General features: G+C 41.9%; 1 protein-coding gene across 1 annotated transcript in view; it reads left to right on the plus strand.

Annotated features, from left to right (window-relative positions):
• GALNT17 (polypeptide N-acetylgalactosaminyltransferase 17) overlaps window positions 1-16,357 on the plus strand; it is a 443,754-nt gene that overhangs the window by 202,226 nt on the left and 225,171 nt on the right. The window contains exon 3 of the mRNA XM_077140206.1: window positions 10,485-10,651. Coding sequence (XP_076996321.1) covers window positions 10,485-10,651 — 167 coding nt within the window. The remainder of the gene's footprint in view (window positions 1-10,484; window positions 10,652-16,357) is intronic.

A 16,357-nucleotide genomic window follows, 5' to 3' on the forward strand; every position in this document is an offset into this window, starting at 1 on the left:
TGCCCACCAATGTTCATAGCAGCATTATTCACAACAGCCAAAAGCAACCCAGTGTCCATAAAGAAAGAATGGATAAACAAGGTGTGGTATATCCAAACAATGGGATATTACTCAGCCCTAAAAAGCAGTGAAGTCCTGATACATGCGATGACGTGGATGAACCTTGAAGACAGCATGTTGAGTGAAATAAGACACACTAAAGGACAAATACTGTATGATTTCATTTACATGAAATAACTATAGTATCACATTTATAGAAACAGAAGCAGATTGTAGCTTATCAGAGGCAGGGTGGGATGGGGGAATGAGGTATCTGTGCCAAAGGGGTACAGGGATTCTGGGTAGGGGGGATGAAAGCGTTTTGGAAATGGATGGTGGTGATGGGAGCTCAACACTGCGAGTATAATTCATCTCGCTGAATTGTGCACTTGGAAGTGGTCAAAATGGGGACTTTTATGGTGTACATATGTTTCTACAATAACAATTTCTTTAAAAAAGACAGTGCACACAATTACTAAAGTCATCATCAAAAAAGTACAGGTAGAAGATACAGAAATACGTAAACAGAATTCTGTGGTGGAACGAAAGTGGGGTGTGGGATGGGGGAGCCGGAAGGAAGGATGAGGGAGCCAGAAGGAAGGATGGAGGGGCCTGAAGGAAGGATGGGGGAGCCGGAAGGAAAGATTGGGGAGCTGGAAGGAAGGATGGGGGGCTGGAAGGAAGGATGGGGGGGGGCAACCAGGCAGCGTGGATCTTGTCATCAGCTGGCATTTCACTATTTTCACAGGACTCTCAAACGCTCCTGCCATTGGACCCTTACAAGCCCGTAGCCAGGCTGGGGTCAGGTTATTTGGACAGTTTCACAGATGAAGAGACTGAGGTGAACAGAGGGCCCACTTATGCCGGGGTACCATACTCCATGTGGAGGGGCACCTCTGGCTTCTGAGACCCCCAGGTGATTGATGGGATGGCCGCCTTGCCCCATACCAGGGCAGGATTTGGGGGCCCAGTTCCCTAAAGGCCCCGCACGTGTCCCCTTTCACCAGACGGAATTGCTTCCTCTGGCCCCCAGTGCTTTCCTTACAATGCCATTCTTGAATGTTTGTGGGTAGAGAAGACAGTGCTGCTGCAGTGCAATTTGGCCTCTTTGCCTTTTAATGTCAAAGCCCAGAAGCTGTTAAAGACAAAGGAGCCAAGAAAGACAGTCCCACGAAGTGTCCCGTTGGGTGGGTTTTGTACCTTTCCCTACACCTGGGAAGGAGCTATGGCCGCCCGCCAGGAGCAGGATGGCTGCTGGCCTCTGGTCGAGGGGGCACCGAGGGACCTGTTAGAGTGCCCACCTCCTTGAGGTCACCACACAATCAATGAGATGATAACTATGGACTGCCCGGGAGCCCGTCAATAACCATTCTAATCTCCCCGGCAGCCCCCAGAAGTGGATTTATGGCGACGTGGTGAAAATGAGTCTGTGTGATCAATGGATCCCTGGAGAGTCTCCTCCAGGAGGCACAAACGTATATTGTAACAAAACTTTATTTTCTTCTCAAAATTGCCTGCATGATTAATATGACCCGACACTGCCCAAGCTGTTCAGCATAAAAAGCAGCCGCCTTCCTCACCCCCCTCTTCAACACTGTTTCCCTCGCCCCGTGCCCACACCTCATCCCCCTGGTTCGGCTCTCTAACACATTCCTGCTGTACACTGTGCAATTTTACACGAGGAGGAGAATGTATTAAAATTCATACCTCGGTATTCTGATCTACAGTATTTCTACTTGGTATTTCCTATGTAGCTTAGACGAAGCATAAAATAAAATCCTCCTGTGCTAGGCGGCTTCCCGGAGGGAAAGGAAAGAGACTCTAACAGTAGCAGGGACTGAGTCCAACCAAACACCAATTGTGGCATTAATAAACAAATTCTGACTACTAAAAATAGGCCCCCAGCTCAGGCGAAACTGGTCAAGGTGGAGGTTGCCTATTGGGCTAGCCGAAAAAGAGGAAAGGGGACAAAACAGAGCCTTTTGTGGCTGTTTCTAGGGAGGCTTGGTTGCCTCTGGATTCAGCTGCGGGATTACATAGACTGCAACTGCCCCAGGCATACGCAGAAACAGGCTGCTTTCAGGGCTGTCTCCCACCTGTGAAACGCAACTCAGGTGGAATCCCTCTCTCAAGGAATTCAGACCCCAGGGCTTGGCAATTTGAAGCCATTAAAACCAGCCTACAACCTTTCCTCTGTCTTCACCATGCCCCCAGCAGGGAGAGCCTTCCAAAGTTAAAGGAGCCACAACATCTTTTGCTGATGGAACCCACAGGCAGACAAGCGCCACATACTGGGCAGGATAAGAAAAACAGAGCCCAGAGACTTTGCATGAAAGTCCTTCAACCTGCTGGGTCTCACACTCAGGGAAAACTGACACAGGTGACTCCTTCCCCCCAAAGGAGGCCAGTTTAGTCCAGGAAAACCCGGCTGGAGTCTGTAATACCTATGTAGACCTTCCTAAGGGTGGGGAGGGAAAAGGCACCTTATAAGCAGGACAAGAAACAAGAAAACAAGAACTGAAAAATTACCCTCTGTTAAACAAAACTTAAGCTAGAGGCCCAGAAAAAGCTGAACTGAAGGTCAAAGGACAGATAGACAACAAACTCATCTAGCACGAAAACCCTAGGTAAGATAAGTGAAAGCAATCTCCAGAATAAACTAATTAAGGTAATTAAATGTCCAGACGCCAGCAAAAAATAACAAATCACACCAGGAAAATTGAAGATATGGCCCAGTCAAAGGAACAAACGAATAGTTCAAATGAGATGCAGGAGCTGAGACAACTAATTCTGAATATACGAACAGAAATGGAAAACCTCATCAAAAACCAAATCAATGAATTGAGGGAGGACATGAAGAAGGCAAGGAATGAACAAAAATAAGAAAAGAAAAGTCTGAAAAAACAAATCACAGAACTTATGGGAATGAAAGATACAGTAGAAGAGATGAAAAAAAAACAATGGAAACCTACAATGGTAGATTTCAAGAGACAGAGGTTAGAATTAGTGAACTGGAGGATGGAACATCTGAAATCCAAAAAGAAACAGAAACTATAGGGAAAGAATGGAAAAATTTGAGCAGGGCCTCAGGGAATTGAATGATAATATGAAGCACACAAATATACATGTTGTGGGTGTCCTGGAAGGAGAAGAGAAGGGAAAAGGAGGAGAAAAACTAATGGAAGAAATTATCACTGAAAATTTCCCAACTCTTATGAAAGACCTAAAATTACAGATCCAAGAAGTGCAACGCACCCCAAAGAGAATAGATCCAAATAGGTGTTCTCCAAGACACTTACTAGTCAGAATGTCAGAGGTCAAAGAGAAAGAGAGGATCTTGAAAGCAGCAAGAGAAAAGCAATCCATCACATACAAGGGAAACCCAATAAGACTATGTGTAGATTTCTCAGCAGAAACCATGGAGGCAAGTAGACAGTGGGGTGATATATTTAAATTACTAAAAAAGAAAAATGGCCAACCAAGAATTCTATATCCAGCAAAATTGTCCTTCAAAAATGAGGGAGGGTGGGCCACGGTGGCTCAGCAGGTAAGAATGCTTGCCTGCCAAGCCTGAGGACCCGAGTTCGATTCCCGGTGCCTGTCCATGAAAAAAAAAATGAGGGAGAAATTAAAACATTTTGAGACAAAAAGTCACTGAGAGAATTTGTGACCAAGAGACCAGCTCTGCAAGAAATACTAAAGGGAGCACTAGAGACAGATATGAAAAAACAGAAGAGAGAGGTGTAGAGAAGAGTGTAGAAAGAAGGAAAATTAGATATGATATATAAAATACAAAAGGCAAAATGGTAGAGGAAAGTACTACCCAAACAGTAATAACACTAAATGTTAATGGACTGAACTCCCCAATCAAAAGACATAGACTGGCAGAATAGATTAAAAAACAGGATCCTTCTATATGCTGTCTACATATCTTAGAAACCAAAGATAAACATAGGTTGAAAGTGAAATGTTGGGAAAAGATATTTCATGCAAATAACAACCAGAAAAGAGCAGGAGTAGCTATACTAATACAGGAAGCACATCTTAGAACCAAAGATAAACATAGGTTGAAAGTGAAATGTTGGGAAAAGATATTTCATGCAAATAACAACCAGAAAAGAGCAGGAGTAGCTATACTAATATCCAACAAATTAGACATCAAATGTAAAACAGTTAAAAGAGACAAAGAAGGATACTATCTACTAATAAAAGGAACAATTCAACAAGAAGACATAACAATCATAAATATTTACGCACCAAATCAGAATGCCCCAAAATACGTGAGGAATACACTGCAAACACTGAAAAGGGAAATAGACACATCTACCATAATAGTTGGAGACTTCAATTCGCCACTCTCATCAATGAACAGAACATCTAGACAGAGGATCAATAAAGAAACAGAGAATTTGAATATTACAATAAATGAGCTAGACTTAACAGACATTTATAGGACATTACACCCCACAACAGCAGGATACACCTTTTTCTCAAGTGCTCAAGGATCATTCTCAAAGATAGACCATATGCTGGGTCACAAAGCAAATCTCAACAAATTTAAAAAGATTGAAATCATGCACAACACTTTCTCGGATCATAAAGGACTGAAGTTGGAAATCAATAATAGGCAGGGTGCCAGAAAATTCACAAATATGTGGAGGCTCAACATCATACTCTTAAACAACGAGTGGGTCAAGGAAGAAATTACAAGAGAAATTAGTAAATATTTCGAGGCGAATGAAAATGAAAACACAACATATCAAAACCTATGGGATGCAGCAAAGGTAATGCTAAGAGGGAAATTTATTGCCCTAAATGTCTATATCAAAAAAGAAGAAAGGGAAAAAATTCGGGAATTACTGTCCACTTGGAAGAACTGGAGAAAGAACAGCAAACTAACTCCAAAGCAAGCAAAAGGAAAGAAATAACAAAGATTAGAGCAGAAATAAATGAAATTGAGAACATGAAAACAATAGAGAAAATCAATAAGGCCAGAAGTTGGTTCTATGAGAAAATCAATAAGATTGATGGGCCCTTAGCAAGATTGACAAAAAGAAGAAGAGAGAGGACACAAATAAATAAGATCAGAAATGGAAGAGGAGACATAATCACTGACCTCACAGAAATAAAGGAGGTAATAACAGGATACTATGAACAACTTTATCCTAATACTTACAACAATGTAGATGAAATGGACAAGTTCCTAGAAAGGCATGAACAACCAACTTTGACTCAAGAAGAAATAGATGACCTCAACAAACCAATTACAAGTAAAGAAATTGAATCAGTCATTCAAAAGCTTCCCAAAAAGAAAAGTCCAGGACCAGACGGCTTCACATGTGAATTCTACCAAACATTCCAGAAAGAATTAGTACCAACCCTGCTCAAACTCTTCAAAAAAATTGAAGTGGAGGGAAAGCTACCTAATTCATTCTATGAAGCCAACAACACCCTCGTACCAAAACCAGGCAAAGATATTACAAAAAAAGAAAACTACAGACCAGTCTCTCTAATGAATATAGATGCAAAAATCCTCAACAAAATTCTAGCAAATCGAATCCAACAACACATTAAAAGAATTATACATCATGACCAAGTAGGATTCATCCCAGGTATGCAAGGATGGTTCAACATAAGAAAATCAATTAATGTAATACACTATATCAACAAATCAAAGCAGAAAAACCACATGATCATCACAATTGATGCAGAGAAGGCATTTGACAAGATTCAACACCCTTTCCTGTTGAAAACACTTCAAAAGATAGGAATACAAGGGAACTTCCTTAAAATGATAAAGGGAATATATGAAAAACCCACAGCTAATATCATCCTCAATGGGGAAAAACTGAAAACTTTCCCCCTAAGATCAGGAACAAGACAAGGATGTCCACTATCACCACTGTTATTCAACATCGTGTTGGAAGTTCTAGCCAGAGCAATTAGACAAGAAAAAGAAATACAAGGCATCAAAATTGGAAAGGAAGAAGTAAAACTATCACTGTTTGCAGATGATATGATACTATACATCGAAAACCCTGAAAAATCCACAGCAAAACTACTAGACCTAATAAACGAGTACAGCAAAGTGGCAGGTTACAAAATCAACATTCAAAAATCTGTAGTGTTTCTATACAATAGCAATGAACAAGCTGAAGGGGAAATCAAGAAACGAATTCCATTTACAATTGCAACTAAAAGAATAAAATACTTAGGAATAAATTTAACTAAAGAGACAAAAGACCTATACAAAGAAAACTACAAGAAACTGTTAAAAGAAATCACAGAAGACCTAAATAGATGGAAGGGCATACCATGTTCATGGATTGGAAGACTAAATATAGTTAAGATGTCAATTCTACCTAAATTGATTTACAGATTCAATGCAATACCAATCAAAATCCCAACAACTTACTTTTCAGAAAGAGAAAAACAAATAAGCCAATTTATCTGGAAGGGCAGGGTGCCCTGAATTGCTAAAAGTATCTTGAGGAAAAAAAATGAAGCTGGAGGTCTCACGCTGCCTGACTTTAAGACATATTATGAAGCCACAGTGTTCAAAACAGCATGGTACTGGCATAAAGATAGATATATTGACCACTGGAATCGAATAGAGTGCTCAGATATAGACCCTCTCATCTATGGACATTTGATCTTTGATAAGGCAGTCAAGCCAACTCACCTGGGACAGAACAGTCTCTTCAATAAATGGTGCCTAAAGAACTGGATATTCATGTGCAAAAGAATGAAAGTGGACCCATATCTCACACCCTATACAAAAGTTAACTCAAAATAGATCAAAGATCTAAACATTAGGTCCAAGACCATAAAACAGTTAGAGGAAAATGTAGGGAGATATCTTATGAATCTTATAATTGGAGGCAGTTTTATAGACCTTACACCTAAAGCAAGAGCACTGAATAAATAAATAAATAAATAAATGGGAGCTCCTCAAAATTAAACACTTTTGTGCATCAAAGAACTTCATCAAGAAAGTAAAAAGACAGCCTACACAATGGGAGACAATATTTGGAAACGACATATCAGATAAAGGTCTAGTGTCCAGAGTTTATAAAGAGATTGTTGAACTCAACAACAAAAAGACAGCCAACCCAATTACAAAATGGGAAAAAGACTTGAACAGACACTTCTCAGAAGAGGAAATACAAATGGCCAAAAGACACATAAAGAGATGCTCAATGTCCCTGGCCATTAGAGAAATGCAAATCAAAACCACAATGAGATATCATCTCACACCCACCAGAATGGCCATTATCAACAAAACAGAAAATGACAAGTGCTGGAGAGAATGTGGAGAAAGAGGCACACTTATCCACTGTTGGTGGGAATGTCAAATGGTGCAACCACTGTGGTAGGCAGTTTGGCGGTTCCTCAAAAAGCTGAATATAGAATTGCCATATGACCCAGCAATACAATTGCTAGGTATCTACTCAGAGGACTTAAGGGCAAAGACACAAATGGACATTTGCACACCAATGTTTATAGCAACATTATTTACAATTGCAAAGAGATGGAAACAGCCAAAATGTCCATCAACAGACAAGTGGCTAAACAAACTGTGGTATATACATACGATGGAATATTATGCAGCTTTAAGACAGAATAAACTTATGAAGCATGTAATAACATGGATGGACCTAGAGAACATTATGCTGAGTGAGACTAGCCAAAAACTAAAGGACAAATACTGTATGGTCCCACTGATGTGAACCGACATTAGAGAATAAACTTGAAATATCTCATTGGTAACAGAGACCATCAGGAGATAGAAATAGAATAAGATAGTGGGTAATTGGAGCTGAAGGGATACAGATTGTGCAAGAGGACTGAATGCAAAAACTCAGAAATGGACAGCACAGTACTACCGAACTGTAATGTAATTATGTTAAAACACTGAATGAAGCTGCATGTGAGAATGATAGAGGGAGGAGGGCTGGGGACATAAATGAAATCAGAAAGAAAGATAGATGTTAAAGATCGAGATGGTATAATCTTGGAATGCCTAGAGTGTATAATAATACTGAAATGTACAATGTACAAATTTTAAAAATGTTTTGGCATGAGGAAGAACAAAGGAATGTCATTATTGCAGGGTGCTGAAAATAGATGATAACTAATACTTTAAAATGTCACCTTATGTGTGAGACTAAAGCACAAAATGTGTATTTGTTACAAAATTTAGATTTTGACTAGAGCATTTCCTAATATAACTCATGTAGATAGTTTGATTGAATGTCATAAGTACTTGGAATCTCAGGTAGCACATGAAATTTTGTTGGTTTGTCCATAGTGATCCCCCGATGAATCCCAGAATGATTTGATCAGTGACTGGAAAAGTACTTGCAAGCCCCCTTCGGGGAATGGTGAGAGTGGGGAGAAATTCAACTTCCCCAAGTTGAATTCTTGATATTCTCACAAGCAGTGTGGACAACCAAAGCTATAGGCTGAGCCCCCAGTCTTGGGGTTTGTTCACATGAAACTTAACCCCACAAAGGATAGGTCAAGTCTACTTAAAATTGAGGCCTAAGAGTCACCCCCAAGAGAGCCTCTTTTGTTGCTCAGATGTGGCCTCTCTCTCCAGCCAATATGATGAGCAATCTCACCACCCTCCCCCTCTCTGCGTGGGACATGACTCCCAGGGGTATGGACCTTCCTGGCAACGTGGGACAAAGATCCTGGAATGAGCTGAGACTCAGCATCAAGGACTGAGAAAAACCCTAGAATGAGCTGAGAATTAACATCAAGGGATTGAGAGAACCTTCTCTACCAGAGGGGGAAGAGTGAAATGAGACTAAGTGTCAATGGCTGAGAGATTCCCCAGAGTCGAGAGGTTATTCCGGAGGTTATTCTTATTCATTAAGTAGATATCACCTTGTTGTTCAAGATGTAGTGGAGAGACTGGAGGGAACTGCCTGAAAATGTAGAGCTGTGTTCCAGTAGCCATGTTTCTTGATGATCATTGAACAATGATATAGCTTTCACAATGAGACTGTGTGAATGTGAAAACCTTGTGTCTGATGCTCCTTTTAGCTACTATATCAACAGAAGCATAGAACATATGGAATAAAAATAAATAATAGGGGGAACAAATGTTAAAATAAATTCAGTTTGAAATAGTGGTAAATGAAAGCGAGGGGTAAGGGGTATGGTACGTATAGTTTTTTTATTCTCTACTATCATTTTATTTCTTTTTCTGTTGTCTTTTTATTTCTTTTTCTAAATCGATGCAAATGTACTAAGAAATGATGAATATGCAACTATGTGATGATATTAAGAATTACTGATTATATATGTAGAATGGAATGATATCTAAATGTTTTGTTTGTTAATTTTTTTTTTAATTAATAAAAAAAGTTAAAAAAAAAATCATCCTGTGCTGCCAGTGACCGAGCAATGCAGAGCTCATTGCCTGGGTTTTAAATCATCTTACATCACTGGGAGCCCAGACCTCCGAGAGGGCCAAAGCTCTGTGGCCCTGAGTCCAGCCTGACTGAAAAGGGTCCTTCCCTTCAATCCTGTCCTCAGGGGTGAGGGGTTGCTGGAGATGAGAAGTAGGGACCACCTGGGCTGACAATTCTGTCTCCAGCCCCCGGGGAGGCTGTAGAAGCATTTGTAGGAGGAGTTAGCCTGTGTTGGACAGAGAAGCTGCCTCCTCCTTTCTGATTATTTTCATGTGCTTTTTTTTGGTCCTCTCCTAGAAAGTGAGATCCCAAGAACAGATGTCTCCAGTACAATGCTGGGGACTTGCTGGGTTTGGAGGCTGTCTTGGTTTGGGTTCCCTCAGAAATTGCCCCTGAAACAACGATCTGTGCGAAGTAGTTTCTTTGGGAGGTGAAGAGAGCCCAGGAGTGGAGGGGAGAGGCCAGACAGGGCAGGGAGTCTTCCCAAAGGGTGTGCCACGCCGAGTGCCACTATGGACAGCTGGAGCGGAGTCCCGGGGTGGGGAGCTCTGGGAACCAGTGTGAACCTGCTCAGAGTTCAGCTGCTCAGGGGGCCAAGGCAGCTTGGGGGGATGTGGGCGGCAACTCCCAGTTAGCCTTGAACTGAGCGCTGCTGGGGGTGTCCGTGGGGCCTGCTTGCTAAGCTGGCAGCAGAGCAGGCCCCAGGCAAGGAGACACAGGAGCTGGGCACCGGAAGTCCGGCAGGCATGCACGAAGCGAGGGCCCGGAGATACACGAGGGCACCAGCAGCCTGCCATAGCAGCGATCCACGCACGATGGGTACTTCCCCGTTCCTCTGGGGTTGTGCATTTGGGGGAACTAGGCTGGATGCCTTCCCACTCCCCTCCTGAGGCCGAGAGGGGGCCAATGATTTGATCCCTTGGGAGCAGCTGCATGAGGACGGGGCTGAAATTGTTAGCGTGTCCGGTCGCGCGTACCTTCTTCCTGCCTCTGACTCTGCCTTCCCGTGCCCTCTGTCCCCAGGTGTAAGGAGCTGAAATACTCCAAGGACCTGCCCCAGATATCCATTATATTTATCTTCGTGAACGAGGCTCTGTCGGTGATCCTACGGTCTGTGCACAGTGCCGTGAACCACACCCCGACACACCTGCTGAAGGAAATCATCCTGGTGGATGACAATAGCGATGAAGGTATGGGGCCGAGCCACCTGCACAGGGGTTGCTGGAGAGGACGTCAGCAGGGAAGGAATGCCACTCTCATTCCGCTGTGGGCCAAAGGGTTGTGGGCAGTTGGTGGGAGATGCTTCAGAGGAGGAAATCCAGGCCAATACTAGCTGGTTGTTCCCGAAGTCTTCTCTGGCTTGCGTGAATGAATTGCTGGTTATGTGTCTAGATTAATTTCCGATTTTCTTGTTACCTAATTTAAGCGATGTTGAAAGGCTGAATTTCTCACTCACCTTATCCTTTCCCAAGAGGCAAGAAAAAGAAAAAAAGGAACATTCTGTCCCGTGGTGGGGCCTGTTCCTCTTACATCAGAATTCCCCTGTGGGCCCCTGTGCTCAAAAGGATTGGAGGTAGAAATGAGCAGAGTGTGCAAGTCCTTTTTCAGTGCATCTCTGCTAGGAATAATGGATTGATTTTACAATGAAAACCGTGCAACTATTGGGCGGCAATAACAAGACTCTTTTGCAGGCCTTGGAGACAGTTGATGGTATGGAGGTGGCAGCGGGGTTTGGAACTGCTCGTTGGGCCTTTGTGTGGGCTCACGGCCTGCTGGAGAAACCGCACACACGCTCAGGACGTCACCGAGAGCCACGGAGCTTGTGCATGCTAAAGGCTTAGGAGCTTTCTCAACCCCCTGCTTTCAGCCGGTGGCATAGCAGAAGGATTTGCACTGGGGGCTGCTCCTGGACCAGGAAGAGGGAGCAGGATGCCTGGGAGCGGCCCTCAGGAGCAGCTGGATAAGCATTTTGTATTTTAATGGGTCCAAGGATGGAAGTCTCCCCTCCCCTGGCCCCTTCTGGACTAAGTGCTGCAGTGCATCTGGGCCCCTGGCCTGGGCACTGCCGTTTCCCAGGCCTCCAGTTTTTCAAGACTGATGGCTCAGTGGTCGTTTTTTCTCATCCCCTGCTTTTCTCTCTTTATCTTTGGCCATTTCATCCTCAGTAGATTCATCTTAAACTGACATTGTTGGTCTTCCTTTGAGGAGGAGGTTCTGAAGTCATCCAACAAAATCCTTCTTCCTTGATGCATCTTACAGTGCTCTTCTCGCCTGCTTCTGTGAGTGCCCACTGCAGACCCCAGTCCCCGGGAAGCACTGGCTCTGTCTCTGTGCAGGGAATCTCAGCCTCTACTTCCAGCTCCATTTGCTGGTCAGTTCCCACTCGTTCCCTAGGTTCTCCTTAAGCGTCATTTCCTTGGAGCTCCTGCTGTGGCCAGCCTCAGCCCCCGGACACCTGCTGTAGCACTGTGCACGGTGTCGCTGTGTCCTACCCAGCTGACCTTCTTTCTCAGTCCTGGCTGGAGTGGACCCTTAGTAGGTAGTGGCCCAGCAAATGAGTGCATGGTGAAGTGGACAGGACACAGAGAAGAGATAAGAAGACCCAGAGAGAGGAGGGAAGGGCAGATCCTGGACTGGGTTACTGGTCCCTCAGCAGAGCCCAGTGAGATGGAAAGGCATGGGGGGTTGAATGAGTGTTCTTGAGCGTTAGTGTCAGAATCTCCTGGAAGCCTTGTTTAGAAACTGCTGGGACTCCTTCCCCTACTCCACCAGAAGGTTCTACTTTACAGGCTTGTGGTGGGGCCTGAGAGTTTGCATTGTTCCCAGGTTCCTGGGTGACCCTGATGTTACTGGTCAGGGGACCCCACTTTGGGAACTTCTGGGCTAAGTCATCAAGCCTTGAGCTGGGGCTGTAAGTATCATTTCAATGGTTTACACTTCAGGTCTAAAGGAAGATGCTTAGAGGGTGCGAAAAAGGGGGAAGAATTAATTGATGCAGTCCGACCATAAAGTTAACTCCTATTCACCCCTCTCAGCCCCAATACCTCGGGACCAGGAGTTGACTACATTAATACTGCCTTCTCTCTTTTCATTCCCTAGCTAGAGTCTCTACATTTGCTCCAGGACAGAGTCCTCTTTACCTGGGACAGGCATTTATTTTTTTTTATTGAGATTTTCTTTGTGACTGATTTTGAGTTTTGTAAATGTTCTGAATACAGTTGAAAAAAGCCCCCCCACTGTAATCATGGAATTGAATTCCTGCCAGACCTCTATTTTATTAACTTAGATAAACTATTATTTATTTTCTTAATATTTTCTATATTTTCTTAGATCTTTTAGATAATGGTGTTTTAAAGTCTCCTCCTTTCTGTATTCCTAATAATATTTGATTTCTATATCTTGTTGTCAGTTTCTTTGGAGCTATGGATTTGTATCTACATTATTAGCTGTGGTGGTTAAGTTATGCAATGCTCCATTTATCTTAAAAACATTCCCCTTAAAATAAAGGATTTCCTTTTTTTCTTTTGCCTTGAATTCTAGTTCTTCTACTATTAACATGGTTATCCCTGCTTACCTTGTGTTTGTTTGATTGAAAATGTTTTTTTGCAGCCTTACAATTTTGTTTCCCCATATTGAAAGCAACGCATGTTCTTTGTAGGAGATTTTAAATGTATCAAAAAACACATGTAGTTGAAAAACCAAAGACTGAAGAGACTTACCAGAGGCATCTTGCCATCCACTCAGGTCCTTATGTCCTTCGAACATGCATGTTTCACATAGTAAAGGTCATGTAGTATAAGCAAGTTACTGTTCTGCTTAGTTTTCCCTCTGAACTGCAAAGCATAAGCATTACCCTACCCTTCTCATTTAAAAAGTCTCTGCAAATACCATTTTGTTTAGGGCAGGATGGACCACCCTTGGACTGTATCACCCCCCAATCAAAACTGGCTCAGGGAGTGGGTGGACAGACTCTTGGATTAGCGTGGACAGACAAGGCAGAGATTATGGGCACTTTCTTGTTAGTTTTGTCTTTTTTTTAATTTGCATTTTAAGTGATTTGTTTCGTTCAGCTTGAATAACGACACTGGTCTAAATTAAGCCCCAATATGAGGCGAGTCGTTGTACATCAGACTGAACTCACTCAGGCAAAATTTACAAGTGATCACATACTCACCAAATCCAGAGGCTTTTCTCCTGCCCGGATCCTGTTTGACTGTGCGGCTGCAGCTGACATTGTTGACACGCTTCCTTGCTTGCATTTTTCTCCTCCTGATGCCCCAACAGCACTTCCTCCTGATTTTCTTGTTGCTTCCCCTTGGTAGCTGCTCTTCCTCTTCCTCAGCTTCCTTCTTAAATTGGGATCACTCATGATTCTCACCGCCAGGCGCCCTGGGTAGTCTGACTCACCGCATGACAATTCCCAAATCCATCATTCCAGTTCCACTCAACTCAGCCTCTCCCCTGAGCAACAAACCTGTCCCCTGGGTCCCTCAGGGAGCATGAGCTCAGTTGATCTGATGATTGATGGGCCATTTTCCTCTCTCCCTCACAGACCTTCTCTTCCTTTATTTCTGGTCCCAGGGAAGGCTTACCTTCTGCTCTGTTTTCTCATTAAAAAACTTTAAGTCTTTTTACACTCTTCCTCCACCCTCTCCATTACCCACTTAGCTATGCAGCCCTGCTTGTTACACCCTCTAGGTAACTTTTCACTGTGAACCTGCCTGTCCATGTCCTAAGCCAGTGGGTTCTTGTTGAGGCTCTCAATGATTTTTTGTCTTGATCTGGCTTTGGTGGGTCCCAGGTGGGGGACTCAGGTGTGCAGAATTGGGGTAATCATAATTCTTTTTTTTTTTTTTTTTTTTTTTTTAATTTTTTTTATTAATCAAAAAAAGAAAAGAAATTAACACAACATTTAGAAATCATTCCATTCTACACATGCACTCAGTAATTCTTAGTATCATCACATAGATGTATGATCATCATTTCTTAGTACATTTGCATCGATTTAGGAAAAGAACTAGCAAAACAGCAGAAAAAGATATAGAATGTTAATATAGAGAAGAGAATTAAAATAATAATACTAATAATATATATATATATAAAAAGGAAAAAGAAAAAAACAAAAACAAAAGATACAAACACACAAACAAACAAACAAAAAACCATATTTCAGGTGCAGCTTCATTCAGTGTTCCAACCTAGTTACATTACACTTAGGTATTATTGTGCTGTCCATTTTTGAGTTTTTGTATCTAGTCCTGTTGCACAGTCTGTATCCCTTCAGCTCCAATTACCCATTATCTTACCCTGTTTCTAACTCCTGCTGGTCTCTGTTACCAATGATATAGTCCAAGCTGATTCTCGAATGTCGGTTCACATCAGTGGGACCATACAGTATTTGTCCTTTAGTTTTTGGCTAGACTCACTCAGCATAATGTTCTCTAGGTCCATCTATGTTATTACATGCTTCATAAGTTTAGTCTGTCTTAAAGCTGCATAATATTCCATCGTAGGTATACGCCACAGTTTGTTTAGCCACTCGTCTTTTGATGGGCATTTTGGCTGTTTCCATCTCTTTGAAGTTGTAGATAATGCTGCTATAAACACTGGTGTGCAAATGTCCGTCTGTGTCTTTGCCCTTAAGTCCTTTGAGTAGATACCTGGCAGTGGTATTGCTGGGTCGTAATCCATTCTGCCATTCTATGTCTTTTGATTGGGAAATTCAGTCCATTAACTTTTAGTGTTATTACTGTTTGGATAATATTTTCCTCTACCATTTTGGCTTTTGTATTATATATATCATATCTGATTTTCCTTCTTTCTACACTTTACTCCATACCTCTCTCTTCTGTCTTTTCATATCTGACTCTAGTGCTCCCTTTAGTATTTCTTGCAGAGCTGGTCTCTTGGTCACAAATTCTCTCAGTGACTTTTTGTCTATAAATGTTTTAATTTCTCCTTCATTTTTGAAGGACAATTTTGCTGGATATAGGAGTCTTGGTTGGCAGTTTTTCTGTTTTAGTGATTTAAATATATCATCCCACTGTCTTCTAGCTTCCATGGTTTCTGCTGAGAAAACACATAGTCTTATTGGGTTTCCCTTGTATGTGACAGATTGTTTTTCTCGTGCTGCTTTCAAGATCCTCTCTTTCTCTTTGACCTCTGACATTCTAACTAGTAAGTGTCTTGGAGAACACCTATTTGGGTCTATTCTCTTTGGGGTGCGCTGCACTTCTTGGATCTGCAAATTTAGGTCTTTCATAATTCTTGACACGTCTTATCATTGGCCCATGTATAATCATCCTTTATCTATTTGTTTTTCCTTTTTTAACAATTGAGATATACTTCACTTAACATAAAGTTCACCCTTTAAAAGTGTATAATTCAATGGTTTTTCATGAATTCACAATGTTGTGCGGCCATCACCATTATCTAATTCCAGAACATTTCCGTTTCTCCCAGAAGAAACCTTGTACATGCTAACATGTCCTTCCCGATTTCCCATACCCCCTGGCAACGACTAATCGTTTTTTCTTGATGGATTTGCCTATGCTAGGTATTTCATATAAATAGAAGCATACAACATTTGCCCTTTTATGTCTGACTTTTTTCATTCAACATAATGTCTTCAAGGTTCATCCATGTTAAAAGGTGTATCTGTAGTTTATTCCATTTTATAACTAAATAATCTAGTTTATGGCTATACCACGTTTTGTTTATCCATTCACTACTTGATGGATATTTAGATTGCTTCTACTTTTTGACTATTATGAAAACTGTTGCTATGAACATTTGTGTAGACATTTTTGAGTGGACATATGTTTTCAATTCTCTTGAATATATATGTAGGAGTAGAATTGCTAGGTCATGTGGTAATTCCATCTCTACATTTTTGA

Source organism: Tamandua tetradactyla, chromosome 23 (assembly GCF_023851605.1).
Source record: "Tamandua tetradactyla isolate mTamTet1 chromosome 23, mTamTet1.pri, whole genome shotgun sequence".
Classification (NCBI taxonomy): Eukaryota; Metazoa; Chordata; class Mammalia; order Pilosa; family Myrmecophagidae; genus Tamandua; species Tamandua tetradactyla.